At 37.8% G+C, this 14,409-nt stretch overlaps 1 protein-coding gene across 3 annotated transcripts in view; it reads left to right on the top strand.

The window, feature by feature from the left end:
- The window catches only part of LOC117418117 (insulin-degrading enzyme-like), a 39,921-nt gene that overhangs the window by 2,256 nt on the left and 23,256 nt on the right, over window positions 1-14,409 (top strand). For all 3 annotated transcript variants that reach the window (XM_034030729.3, XM_034030728.3, XM_059035799.1), the window contains exons 2-11: window positions 1,476-1,660; window positions 2,375-2,582; window positions 2,979-3,148; window positions 9,084-9,206; window positions 9,926-10,038; window positions 11,910-12,072; window positions 12,358-12,450; window positions 12,543-12,634; window positions 13,210-13,290; window positions 14,121-14,224. In XM_034030729.3, coding sequence (XP_033886620.3) covers window positions 1,476-1,660; window positions 2,375-2,582; window positions 2,979-3,148; window positions 9,084-9,206; window positions 9,926-10,038; window positions 11,910-12,072; window positions 12,358-12,450; window positions 12,543-12,634; window positions 13,210-13,290; window positions 14,121-14,224 — 1,332 coding nt within the window. The remainder of the gene's footprint in view (window positions 1-1,475; window positions 1,661-2,374; window positions 2,583-2,978; window positions 3,149-9,083; window positions 9,207-9,925; window positions 10,039-11,909; window positions 12,073-12,357; window positions 12,451-12,542; window positions 12,635-13,209; window positions 13,291-14,120; window positions 14,225-14,409) is intronic.

Here is a 14,409-nt window from a genome sequence, read left to right as displayed (position 1 = left end):
ACGTTTCTCCCCTGCTGCTCTGATATTGGCGTAAATTTCGAAGTAAAAATTGGAAAAATAAATAAATAAATAACCAATTTAAACACTACAGTAAATGTTGCACAAGACTGAGTAACATCATTGTAACTGGTTATCATCATTGGCTACAAGTTCTCAGAGTGAGGCTTTCGGTAGATTTGTTGCATGTTCTCTGGCTGAAATGCCAGAGACACCACGAAAAAGAAAAATGAGACTGATAACAGAATTATGCACAACGTAAACATTACTCCTATTGTTCTGTTAACTGCGTGAGGATTTCTGAGCCATATTTTCAAATAATTTCCTCCATTCTTTAGTTAACTCCTATTGTTTTTAAAGAGAAAAACATATATTAACTTTACAAAACTATTGTCAAATATAAAAAAAAATGGGAGTTAACTAAATATTGGACTAACTGCTTTGAAAATATGACCCTTTCTCCAGTGTTTTAAACTAAGCATTGTTCACTTTTTTACATTGTATTACTTGTAGTGCTTTTTTTTAATGATCATTCTATATGTAGTACACTGTACAAATATTTTAAATACATACACCTATTTGTCCCTATATCCACATATGTAAAATGAAGGTCTGCATCAACAACAGCCATTAAAACCGCAGCTTGAGTTCCGAATATACCGTAGCCTATTGAGAGCATGTTTTGAGGCACCAGCAAGCAAGGCATTGCAGTAGTCAAGACGCGAGGAGACAAAGGCATGGACAAGTCTCTCAGCATCAGATAGAGAGAATAGGTCTAAGTGGGCAATGTTACGTAGCTGAAAAAAACACACCTTGAAAAAAACATGCGCTTCGAAGGTTAGACAAGGATCAAAGATAACACAGAGATTTTTAACTAATTTCTAACCAACTTTAGCTAATTTCCAGCCTGTCAGTGACCAAACTGAAGCTGCCCAATTTGCTCACTTCACTTTTTGTGTACTCGGGTAGTCCCGTCTTTTGTTGGTGATTTTAATACACGCATCACTATACTGTACTCAAATTTAAGATGCAGGCTATTTGAGAAGCAAAAAATGGTTCAAAAAGTCCATATTAAATTTGAAGGAATGGTACACACTATTTGTAATATACATTTACACAAAAAACCCTCTTCATGCGTAGGGCTCCTGCCCTGCACACACTTACATTAGTGTTGGGTAATTTTCATGGTAGCAAAATGCATCCCTACCAATGAAAGCTCTTATTTTTATTATCATAACATGTAACTAATAACAAATTATCAGACCAAAATATTTAGCAGTAAGCTTTAAGATTTACTGCCTTTTGTAAATTGCCACACTGTAGGTTAATATTGTTTAAGATTTTATTTAGCATGATGTATTTTGTTTGAGCTTCATTGGTTCTTGGTGTCCTCAAAACTCATTTGAATGCCTAAAAAAACTGATGTATTACAACTTACGCTTTTCTACATTGGATTATTTTTTATTTTTTATTTCTAGAACCCAGATAACAACCAGCTACAGAATGAATGATCCATCAGTAAAGAGGCTGGTGAGCGACATCATCCGGTCCCCAGAAGACAAGCGTTTGTATCGCGGACTGGAGTTTGCTAATGGCATCCACGCTATTCTCATCAGTGACCCCACCACAGACAAGTCTTCAGCCGCACTTGATGTGCATATAGGTAATGTGTGTGAGGAACCGGAAGGCTGCAGTGCCGTTTCAGTTGATCATGAAAGATGACAGCGTTTCACAAGCTGTATGCAGTCCTGTACCTCTCTACAGCAGAAGGGTAACTCAGCATTACCACATACGCTCTCAAATGAATGCACACATTGACTGACTCTGTCTGTCAGTGGTGAAGCTGCTTCCACACACTTACTACAGCAGTCGTCTGTCGAGTGTCTGCCCCAGTTTAATGGATTATTATCTTTTATTCCATCACGTATTGTAGTCCCTTAATGTTTCACCATTCGATAATCACTGTTCGGCTGTCTTGACAGTAAATTGTGAAAGCATTATATTTTCCTGTATAAGAGCCCTTCACTAATTCACTATTTTCAATATTGCAATTTTTTTCATGTGTCAGATAGCGAAATAGGGAGCGCTGTAGTTTGCTTCGCACATCGGCACATGAATGTTACTAACCCCACTCATTTTCAAACCATGCAGCAAGCCTGGGAAAGCTTTTATCATGCTCACTGTCAGCATTCCCATCCGCACTCTTAATACACTAGACACTGATGTGATGTGACATTTGACTGTTGTGACCAGAATTAACTTCTTTAACTCTTCTGAGGTTAAGAAAAAGGACATTAATTGGGTGTTGTATACTAGTTGCATCAGGAATTTGAAAAATTGCATAGCTGCAAAATCTGTCTTTGCTTTTTCTTTTTAGGTTCATTATCCGACCCTCACAACATTTCTGGCATAGCCCATTTCTGTGAGCACATGCTGTTCTTGGGAACAGAGAAGTACCCCAAGGAGAATGAGTACAGCCAATTCCTCAGTGAGCATGCTGGGAGCTCCAATGCTTTCACCAGCGGAGAGCACACAAACTACTACTTTGATGTGTCTCATGAACACTTGGCGGGTGCACTGGACAGGTGAGTCGAGATTATCGAGGAACAGCGTCCAATCAAATATAGATATTTTACTATGTTGGTTTGGGGGAAATTAAAGGTAGGTAATGTGACTCTCCCAATAAGCCTTTAAAACTTGACCGGTTCCTGTTTAAAAAAGCAGTGTTCCATAATTGTGTTCAATTTTATACCGAAACATTGCTCTGTATTACAAAATTCAGTTGTTTTATCTGTCTGTGCACTCTGCTTCAGAAGCCTTGTTGACTGTGCAGTTTGTTTACAATGCCTAAGGTTCCTACCTTTGGTACTAAACATACTGTAGACCTGCCGGAGGTTATCAATTTGATCTGTACACTCTTCTGTCGCTCAGGGAAAAGTGGCTAACATATGAAAACTCCCCCTGATTTTTCGGTGTATTAGGTTCGCTCAGTTTTTTTTGTGCCCCCTCTTTGACGAGAGCTGCAAAGACAGAGAAGTGAATGCGGTGGACTCGGAGCACGAGAAGAACCTGATGAACGATGCCTGGAGGTTGTTTCAGCTGGAGAAGGCTACAGGCAACCCCAATCATCCCTTCAGCAAATTTGGAACAGGTCAGCAGGTGTTAATCTCATAACAAGGGATAGCTTTTTCACTGTTTGTTATATGCTTCGAATGAAAAGAGACAGAAAACTGGTTGTCTGAATATTCAAATATTGTTCCAGAAATAAGGATGTGTGCACAAAAAAGTAGTTTGGCGGAGACTTTGAGTTGCTGCTGCACATTTATTTATTTACTTGTCCTGATGTTCGCTTACAGAAAATCTGACGTAATGACTGTACATGTTTGTGTGCGAAGAATTTAATGTGACCCGTTATACATGCACTGTCGGTTTTTAGTATTTAAATATAGAAACACATACTGTGGTTTACAATGCAATCTCCTGCTAACAAGTGTAGAGCATTAGTAATGTATTATTCAATTCCTGTTTATCCATTAATGACCTGCAAGTACTGTGTGTGGTGCGGCATGTACTCTTACATTAACACTCCGGTCTGCCTTTATTACTAATGCATCTTGATGGCTGTTATTCTACGCTCTTTATCATCTGTTAGGAGAAGTTCACTATCACTACCCAATTAATAAGATACCTAAACCTATTTTATTTTAAATTACATCCAGATTGATCATTTTGCAGCATGCAAAGTGTATTGACTAGAAACAGTTTTCTGAGACATAAGAAGTTCATATTAAATTCTATGTAATTAAGTAATGAAGATGATATGAAATGCATGCAATTAGACCTTACAAAATGAATGTATATGTTATGGTAAATGTGCGAAGATCGGAGAATGTGCAGAATAACCAGCGATTGTGCTCATTAACCTGAAGCCTTGGAGAATGTGCATAAATATAGTAAAACAACAGAATTCTACACATTGGCCGGTGCATGTGCACTTCGTCCAACCCGCCTTGGAGACTGTGTGTGTGTGTGTGTGTGTGTGTGTGTGTGGTTGCTTAATTTAAACCATAGTGCATGCGTGAAGCTTGCTTCTTTTAAACCTAGCGCGTAAATCCCAGCGAGTAAATCGCCAAGCAGTTCATAGTAGTGCAGCTGTTCTTTCTTTCAATGGAATGGAAGGTGTAAATGTTACTAAGGAAAGAAGGAGACCCCAGTTGATTACAGGCACCTGAAGAGGTAGGACATTGTGTCTATAGAAGAAGAGCAGAAACTTATCTCTCCAGTACCTTCTGGGTGTACAGACATACTCCACTTTGTCTGTAATGAAGACTTATTTGACATAATACACAAAACACATTTAAGCAGGAACAGGGTGATGGACTGTGGCAATGTGCTCCGCCCCTGTGTGCATTTCTGTGTTGTATGTTGCGTGTGGTGTGTTAATGTTGGTGTATAGAGATGGCTGCATGGGATATAAATGGGTGTGTGCAGCACGAGTTATTTAAAATGTATAATTGTATTTAGGCACGAGGATGGCACATCACTTCACGTGCATTTAAAGTATTTAATATGTGAGCACGAGGTTGCACATAATTAATTCACGTGCTGGGATTCAAGTGAATAATTAATTGGTAATTGAATCCCGGCACAACAGTATATACAGATGCACGTTTTACTCACTCGGGGTTGTGTGTTCGGTGAGTGGAGAACGGGTGTGGAGAGAAGTAAAGTAATAAGTAGTTAAATCTGCTCACCGTGTTTTGTCTGTATAGTTCGTTTTGTTTGTCTTTTTGTTTTGGCAACGAGTGCCGTGTCCTGTGTGTTTTGTGTTCAAACCTTTTATTTTCTGTTCTGTTTAATTATTAAATGCTGAGCGCGATCACGCACTCAGCTTCATCAAAACCCCAAGTCTCTGTGTGTTACTTCCTGTTTCTGGTCTGACGTCACCCACTGCAGCCGTCTTTGTGACATGGACAAATAAAAAAGAAAATAGAAGAATATTACTGCTGAAATTGTCATGATCTCTTTTAAACCTCTGTGCTCCATGCCAATAGAAGTCCTCAGCTCGCAAGAAAGGTCTAGTAGTGAAACAAGTGGTAGTGCTTTCAGAAATGAATTTGCGTTGCGAGATTTACTTAATAGATATGTAAAGTCAGCAGGATGGAGACTATAAGTTTGTTCTTGTATATCAGGATCACTTAACCAAGTTTGTCATCCTCACAGCCTTAACAAGCAAGCGTGCAGAAGAAGTTGCATACAAATTGATCAACAATTTTGCAGAGCGACAATGGGTGAGAATTTGCCAACAAAGTGGTAGAGGAATTAATGGCAATGTGGGAGGACTTGAAAATAGTTCACGGCAAATCTCGCCACAGTCAGAATCAAGGCTCTGTTCAGAGGGCAAACCAAGACATTGAAAACATGTTGACTACTTGGCTGCAAACAAAGTCAACTAAAAAATGGTTAGAGGGATTGAAATTTGTGCAGTTCATAAAGAACCGTGCATACCATGAGGGGATCAAACAGCCTGTATAAGGCTATGTTCAGCACAAAGGCTAAAATTGGTCTGAGAGCCTCATCGATACCTCATGAACTCTTGAGTGAAATAGAAACAGAAGATGATCTGGAAAGAGTTGTCAAACACAGAGAGGAGGAACCTGGTGAAAAAGAACATGACAACAAAAACACAGAAAAGAAGATGAAATGGAGGTTGAACCTAAGAATGAGGTTGAAGCAAAATGCCATGTTTGTCAAAGGGAATGTGGGAATGCCCATAGATGTTCAGAGTGCAACCAGTCTGTGCATGCTGTTTGCGGTGAACCTGGGGCAGAAGGATGCACTGTCACATGTAACCTGTGCGTTAAGAAGAGGAAAATTACACAAAATAGAATCTCAGTGTGGCAGAGCTTGGGAGAGCAGGCAAAAAAGATGAAGAAGACTTCAGAATCTAAATTTCCACCTGGAAATGTCGGTTATACAGTAAGGCTATGTGTACCAGATGTTGATCAGGGCAGAAGTGATCCAAGGGTTATTCTGACTGCGATAATGTCGGTTGAAGATGGACAATACTATCAACTAGGTACCAAAGAAGGAAAACTGAAGCAGCTCTTCATTCTGAACCAGTTTTCAAGTTGTCCTGAAAAGATGTTTGTGGTTGAAGATGTAGCTCCTGTCAAAAGCTCCTGAGGGAAATTGTGAAGCTCCAGTCTGTGTGGTGGCCAGGGATATTAGAGATGCTACTGTAAAGCAAAGTGTCCAACAAAAAAATGCAAATGTAAGAATATGAACATACTGTGTAACTCAAAACGTCACAGTACACTCCCCTGCTGTAACAAATAGTGACGACTCACCATTAAAAAGTTAAGATTGTATTAAAGGTGACACTACAGTATTAGACAACCATGTGTTCTGTGTTCAGTCATGCTGTTTAAGTGGAAGGAGTTAAAATGTGAAATAGTATACAGTCTTGTTTCTAAAAGAGATTTTATATATATATATATATATATATATATATAATGTGTGTGTGTGTGTGTGTGTGTATATATATATATATATATATATCTATATATATATATATATATATCTATATATCTATAATTTATTTTTTCATTTTATTATCTTGTTTCAAAATGGAAATGATTATAGCTTTTAAGAAATGTTTTCAGGAATAAAATCTGTGTTTATTACTATGATTTTTGGCAGCGGTGTGGAGTAGTGGTTAGGGCTCTGGACTCTTGACCGGAGGGTTGTGGGTTCAATCCCCAGTGGGGGACACTGCTGCTGTACCCTTGAGCAAGGTACTTTACCTAGATTGCTCCAGTAAAAACCCAACTGTATCAATGGGTAATTGTATGTAAAACTAATGTGATAGCTTGTAACAATTGTAAGTCGCCCTGGATAAGGGCGTCTGCTAAGAAATAAATAATAATAATAATAATAATAATATGATCACTAATTTTGTTTATGGGTGTATTTTATTAGGCTATCCTGTTTCAAATTTAAAATGACTATAGCTTTGGATAAATTCACATTCTCCATAATCACATGTAGACTGTGTATATTAAACAGGCAGTGTACGAAATACCTGTATTTATGCACATTCTCCAAGGCTTTAGGTTAATCTGCACAATCGCTGGCTACTCTGCACATTCTCCAACTTTGCACATTTACCACAACATATACAAGGGACTGAGTCCCATTAGGTTCTGTTGTTTTACTGTTTTATTCTACCACTGTGATGCAGTGTACATCCCGGGGTGGAAAGTCTGGGTTGCATAGCCATGGGAGGCTTATGTAACAAATGAGTCTGGGAAACAAACATTTATACTGATGAAGGCATTGTCTGAAATGTTTGTATACTTAAAAAAATAAAATAAAATAAAAATTGACGTGAGGTAATATTGATTCAAGGCTTCAATGTGATGTGCTACAAGCATCTGTCTCTTTCTTGGTCTGCTGTAACATGAGCTTGTACAATACTCTGGCACAGCTGTATATATGTAAGCAACCCAGTTATGTATCACATTAACATGTGGAATGGCACTGTCTACACAGCTCTTCCATATTCGCCTCAGATTCACTTTTCTTTGTAGTGCTGTAAGGATGCAGCAGCAAAGATAATTGATTCTCTGCTTTGCACCTGTTGTGTTTAACTGTTTCCCAAAGCAACAGAGGCTGTTCAAAACAAAACTCTTGGAATATTAAGTGCTTCTGCTTTTGCATTCTTGAGGTTACTGTTAGAAGACTGTCTGCAGGTAGTGTGTGTCAGTTATACATTTTAGGTTGAGAAGGGCCCCTAATGCATTTAGACTAACCGCTTAATGTAATAAACAAGTTGTCGGAACACTGTAAACTTTGAAGAAACAGGAAAATCCATAAGAACATGTCAGCAATTGGTTAATTCTGAGATTCAGCTCATAATGGGTTTAAACTAGAATAAACCAGAACATTCACCCATTAACTGGATAACCTACTTGTAAACTTAAGAGTTACACATGGTGCAGTATATACCCCAACATTTAACAGCTTGGATGTTTAATGTTAGTATGTAGTTTTTACTGTGGTTTATATCTGACTTCTGTATTTTCTTAGTACACCGCTGTCATATTTGAGGCATTCAGAGTTTTTTTTTTTTTTTTTCTAAAAATTTAGTCGTTGCCAATTAGTTTTTATTATTTTCTCCCCAATTTGAAATGCCCAATTATTTTTAGGCTCAGCTCACTGCTACCACCCCTGCGCTGACTCGGGAGGGGCGAAGATGAACACATGCTGTCCTCCGAAGCATGTGCCGTCAGCCGCCCGCTTCTTTACACTCTGCAGACTCACCATGCAGCCGCCTCAGAGCTACAGCGTCGGAGGACAACGCAGCTCTGGGCAGCTTACAGGCAAGCCCGCAGGCGCCCGGCCAGACTACAGGGGTCGCTGGTGCGCGGTGAGCCGAGGACACCCTGGCCGACCTAACCCTCCCTCCCCCGGATGATGCTCAGCCAATTGAGCGCCGCCCCCTGGGAGCTCCCGTCCACGGTCGGCTGTGGAATAGCCTGGACTCGAACCGGCGACGTCCAGGCTATAGAGTGCATCCTGCACTCTAGCGAGTGCTTTTACTGGATGCGCCACTCGGGAGCCCCCGAGGCATTCAGAGTTTTAATGTGCTGTTACAATTGTCTAATCTAAAAAGGAATTTCCATTGCTATCCATGGAGTAAGAGTGTTTGGGGAAGTATTCAAACTTGAGCAATAGTATAAAATGTGCTTTTTTCTGCATATTGTGCTTGTGTAGTGACCATATAAAACCTTTTTTTTTCTTTCTCAACGATGACACTTCTGAAAACTGTTCATAGGAGAACCATGTGTAAATGTGAGAAGGAAGGAAATAAATGCATTTCATGGTAGTGAAAAAATTGGACCATTTTCTAGTGATTTGAAGCCTGTAACACTGTTTCATAACAAAAGCCTATTGTTTAAAGGTGGTCATATGTGTACTTGAATAACTCTGCAGAAAAATGGCACCATATATTGGGATTCTGAGAACTGAAGACCTTTTGAAGAATAAGTGTTAATTTGCATTTCTTATTTTTTTCCTAACAGGAAATAAGTTGACCTTGGAAACTCGGCCATCGAAAGAGGGTATAGATATCCGTCAGGAGCTTCTGAAGTTCCACTCAAACTCCTATTCCTCAAATCTCATGGCTTTGTGTGTGCTCGGGAGAGGTGAGTGAGAAAGCTTAAGCAAGCTGTGTTGTCATCATCAAGGTTTAGATTTTGCATCCCATTTGAATAGCACAAAAGGAACATAGTTTGATGCTTGTACTGGTTAATTCACTCCAGCGAAGCAGCTGACAAAAAGCTGCAGTGCTTTTGTTCCAGATAATAGCGAGACAGTATGTATTAGGGAAATGTGGTGTTTGATTTATGTCAAGCAGTGGAAACCATGTTTAGAAGAATTTTGTGTAATTGTCTTTGAGACAATAAAATAGGTGTTCAGTGTTTTAGGGAAGTCATTTTTTATAATTGGTTTCTTTATCTGGAGTCACCTAAAAGCTCATCATCCAGAAGAATATTTGGAAACAGAGCAGAGTTTAATTAAAGCGCCAGAAGTACCAGCAAAGCCATGCACACCCACAGAACCGTTTTATAAAGTAATTCCAAGTGTGCAAATGATACCAGAACTAAAGTAATAGAAACAATTTTCAAACGTCCTACTTATTGATTTTTGCATATCCTTTTTATTTCGCTGTTGATCCGAGTCAAACATTTTTAATAACACTATATTGTGGCAGTTGCACAGGGATTTAATCCAACGATTGAAAAACAGAAAAAACGGTGAAGGACTTGAGGCTGGAAATACTTTTAAGGTGCAGGATATGTTATGCAGCCTGTCAGATGGATAGTGGAACTGACGTTGGCCTGTTTTTTAATTTCCTTCCCAGAGTCCCTGGATGACTTGACCAGCATGGTTGTGAAGCTGTTTTCGGAGGTAGAGAACAAAAATGTCCCGGTCCCTGAGTTTCCAGAACACCCTTTCCAAGAGGAGCACCTCAGGGTAAGACAGCCTCTGTGTGACTTTCTAATGAATTTCACAGTGAGGGGAAATGTAACTGTTATAAAGCAGGGGCAACTGTAGGAAAGGGGGGTTCAAATAAGTGCAAATGAGTAAATAAGAAATGAGGACAGCTGCACTTGGGACCATTAGATAATCAAAGTATAGCTTTATGCTGGATTTCATCATTGCCATCACAGTGGAGCCCAAACTATTCACACAGCACAGGAAAAGTTAATGTTTTTTAGCATGGAATGTTCAAACTGTTCCCCACTTAATGTAATGGTGCTTAAGTTTAGTTCACTTCTCCCAAATGTTTAGCCATTCCCTGAACATTTTAAGCTAAACTAATATTGGCCACTAAATATGGCTGCAAAGAAAAGTCCTAGAGCAGACAACTTCTCCATAGTGTGGGCTGTCATAGCAGGGCTGCTGGTACTCCTTTGACCTCAACAGCACCCAATGTGACAAAAAGTGTTTGCTTATGGGAGATATTTCATGCCAAAATTAAAAATTAAATAAATTAATGAATAAATAAATACATTTATTTATTTATTTATTCATCATTTATTTATTTATTAATTTCTTTATTTCCATATTATTTATTTATGTATTCATTTATTTTTTATTATGTATTGTGCTTAGAGATACATGTATAAAAACATGTTATTCTATGACCCAGGGGACCTTACAATACTTTCTGAAAGTTTTGTTGAAAAATATTGATGTTTGGGCAGATTAGAAGATATTATTTCACCTGATTGCAATTACATAATACACATTTATTCTCAGGGTGTTTATACGCAATAATGGACACTACTCTCGATTTAGTTTCTCAAAATAAATATTTATAAATAAAGTAAGTTTTATTAATTTCATTATTATCAGTAATAAGGATAAAAACATACTTTATACATTTAGTTCATGAAATAGTATATGCTTCTATCCACTCGTTTCTTGCTATTTATAAATGTTGTAAAAACATATGTATTAAAACACATGAGACAGAATAAATGTTCTAATATAATTAAGTCTCATACATCAGATTTACAGTGTTTACCCTTTTTTTAATTAGCTCTAAACAAGTTCCTGTGATATTTTGTTTCTGTATTTGTCTCTTCCTGGCTGCTGTAAACTGCCTTCGCCCTTTAACACTCACTTCCCCTCTCGGTGACATCACATGATAACCTAACAGGAAGTGAACATCACTCCCTCCACTGTGCAGTGATATGTGTTTCAAGCCTGTACTGCAAAGTACGGTGGCCCTGTAAGTCCTCAAAACGAAGTGCTTTTTTTTATCGTGTTTACACGATCGCGGTCCTAGAAACCCACTTCAGTATGATCGTGTTAACACGATCCCGGTTCTTTAAAGGGTTAAAATTAAGTACTGAAACAACGCACTTGTATGTGTTTCTCAACAAATAAAATAATAACACTAGATTTGGCTTTGTTTTTCAAGCTCTAAAAATGTAGTCAAACTCAATCGAATGCCACTACCAACAGCTATTGGATTAGCCAATGGTGTAATTGATACTGCCCTCTGGCTTTGATTGACAGAAGTGCTTTTGTCTACGTGACATGTTAAAAGAAAACAAGAAATGTACAGATTGAAATGTAAAAAGCAAAGTGGAAATTGTTCAATAAACAAATAAATAAATCTGGAAGTAAATTAATGACTAAATATGGAAATAAATAAATAAATATGGAAATGAATAACTAAACGTCTGTGTTTTATTTATTCAATATTTATATATTTGTTATTCATTCATTCATTCATTCATTCATTCATTCGTTTTTAATTTTGGCATGGACTATCCTCCATATCTGCTTACGTTTTGCTTAAAGCTAATGTTACCTTTTTTTTTTTTTTGTAGCAATTTTATAAGGTGGTTCCTATTAAGGATATCCGAAACCTGTATGTTACATTCCCCATCCCGGACCTTCAGAAGCATTACAAATCAAACCCGGGTCACTATCTGGGTCATCTCATTGGACATGAAGGACCTGGGAGCCTGCTGTCGGAGCTCAAATCCAAAGGTACAGTAACAGGCAGGAATATTGGAGGTCAATGCTGCTGCTTTTCAGACAGCTTTCATCTCGTTAACCGTTCTGAGATACATGCTTCATATTGCTGTTGTGGATATTCTTCACGTTTTGTACCCAGCTGAATTTTGTGACTAACTTGATTTAATTTGGCACTGCTCAGTTAGAGACGGGCCAGTGTTATTCTAGAGAGACAGTCTCAAGTACAGTCAATATTTGTAGTTCTTTGAGAGGTGTGCCCCTTTACTATGCAGTAATGGTTTCTATTTGTTTTCGAAGGCTGGGTAAATACCCTTGTTGGGGGTCAGAAAGAAGGGGCAAAGGGCTTCATGTTTTTCATCATCAACGTAGACCTGACTGAGGAAGGACTTTGTAAGTATCAGCACTGTGCAGTAATAATATATAAGAGCACATCCTGAACTGCCATCTCTGCAAAGACTTTTTTTTTTTTTTCTCCCACACAGTACATGTTGAAGATATCATTTTTCACATGTTTCAGTACATCCAGAAGTTGCGCATTGAAGGACCTCAGCAGTGGGTTTTCCAGGAATGCAAGGTATACACCATAATAATCACTGTTCTATAAATCATGCATTTCCCTTTAGAAGTGTTTTGATACCAATGCTGCACTGAATTATGTATCTGTATCTTAGTGGTTTATCAAATAATCATGTGTCTAATAGGAGACACAGTGAGTGGAATAGAGTTCCTGGCTGCTATTGCAAACAATAAAGAAGTGTCTTATGAGTCACGTTTATTGTATTGATTATATATAATTTGATCCATAGCTGTTAAGATGTTGAAAGATTTTTCATCCAAATGTTTTGTCATTTTTTAGTATTTCTAAAAACTACTTTTTTATATAAAATGCATTGAAGATGTACAAAGTTAATGATTTTAATCTTCTATTCTGTTAAACCAGGCATCTGATCACATGACTACAACTTTTAGGCCGTTGACGTTATAAAATGCCTAATCCTTGAGCTTTAAAGGTTACATGGTTGTCATGACAGAATGACTAACATAAATATACCCCATGCTAAATTGCGTGTGAATAAAGTCCAGTTTTAGAGTCCCCTGAGCAGTTGTTAAAACGTTTTTTAATGTGTTAATGTTTTGTTTGTCTTTCAGGATTTGAATACTGTGGCATTTAGGTTTAAAGATAAGGAGCGCCCTCGCGGGTACACTTCAAAAATAGCTGGGATGTTGCATGTAGGTTCCATGTTTTTAATCAACATTATTTTTTGTTGCTGCTTTGGATAGCCTACTACAAAATGCATACCACTAGTGTTGCTTCCATTTAACGTATTGAAAATATATTTCCTGAAATAACATACAGAAGTATATGCAGCTCTTTTAAGTGTGAAAACTGTAAAACACTTAATTGCAAGATATGTAGAAGCAGTTAGTAAAATTAGTATAAGAATCATTAGATAAAGCGATTTGTCATTTGTTTACTAATTTCTTTTAGTATTTCTAAATATTCAAAAGGGACATGTTTGTTTATTTTACTTAATCACAAAGTGACCTTGTGTCCTATAGCAGGTTTTCAACACTACTGTATTTTGCTACTTGTTTTTATTTTAGTCCTGCTGTTTCTGGTAGATAAAATGTTAAGATCTCTAAAAACCAAAGAAAATCAATCAAATAGGCAAATGCTTTGGCTGTGGTTTTAATATCTGAAAGCAAAAATTTCTCTCATAAATCATAGGAGTATTTGAAACTAGTTAACTTCCTTTATTTGTGCATGCTTTATCCACAATATTCTTTTACAGTAGGGGTCAGTATAACACTGTGTTGCTTTTAGGAACAACATTAATGAAGGGTACAAAATTATACTGCTTTTTTTGATATGCTGTATTAAAACCTGTTATAAGAAGGTTATAAACCTCACATTTGACTTGTCCTTGGTCTCATACTGATTTTATCACTGTGTCAAACCTTACGGTTTCATGGCATGCCCTTCTAGTTTGTTCAATGTGCCTTGTTTTTCCAACCCCCTGTTTGCAGACTGTAAGCACTGATCTGTCCTTCTGTTTCAGTATTATCCTCTTGAGGAGGTGCTTGCTGCAGAGTATCTGCTGGAAGACTTCAGGCCTGACCTCATTGAAATGGTGCTGGATAAACTGAGACCAGAGAACATGAGGTCAGTCTGCTCAATGTGTGTGACACGTGCTGGGTCTGTGCTTTAGGTATGGGTAGCTTATCTTTGCAGTGGCTTTAAAGAAGTACCAAATAACAAAACAAGCAAACTTAAAGATAACTGACCCTTTTATAAACGGGAAATACAATTACAAATGTTTGTTAGGTACTTGCTATAAGAATAGCAAC

Source organism: Acipenser ruthenus, chromosome 13 (genome assembly GCF_902713425.1).
Source record: "Acipenser ruthenus chromosome 13, fAciRut3.2 maternal haplotype, whole genome shotgun sequence".
Taxonomy (NCBI): Eukaryota; Metazoa; Chordata; class Actinopteri; order Acipenseriformes; family Acipenseridae; genus Acipenser; species Acipenser ruthenus.
This window is presented reverse-complemented; position numbering and strand designations above follow the sequence as displayed.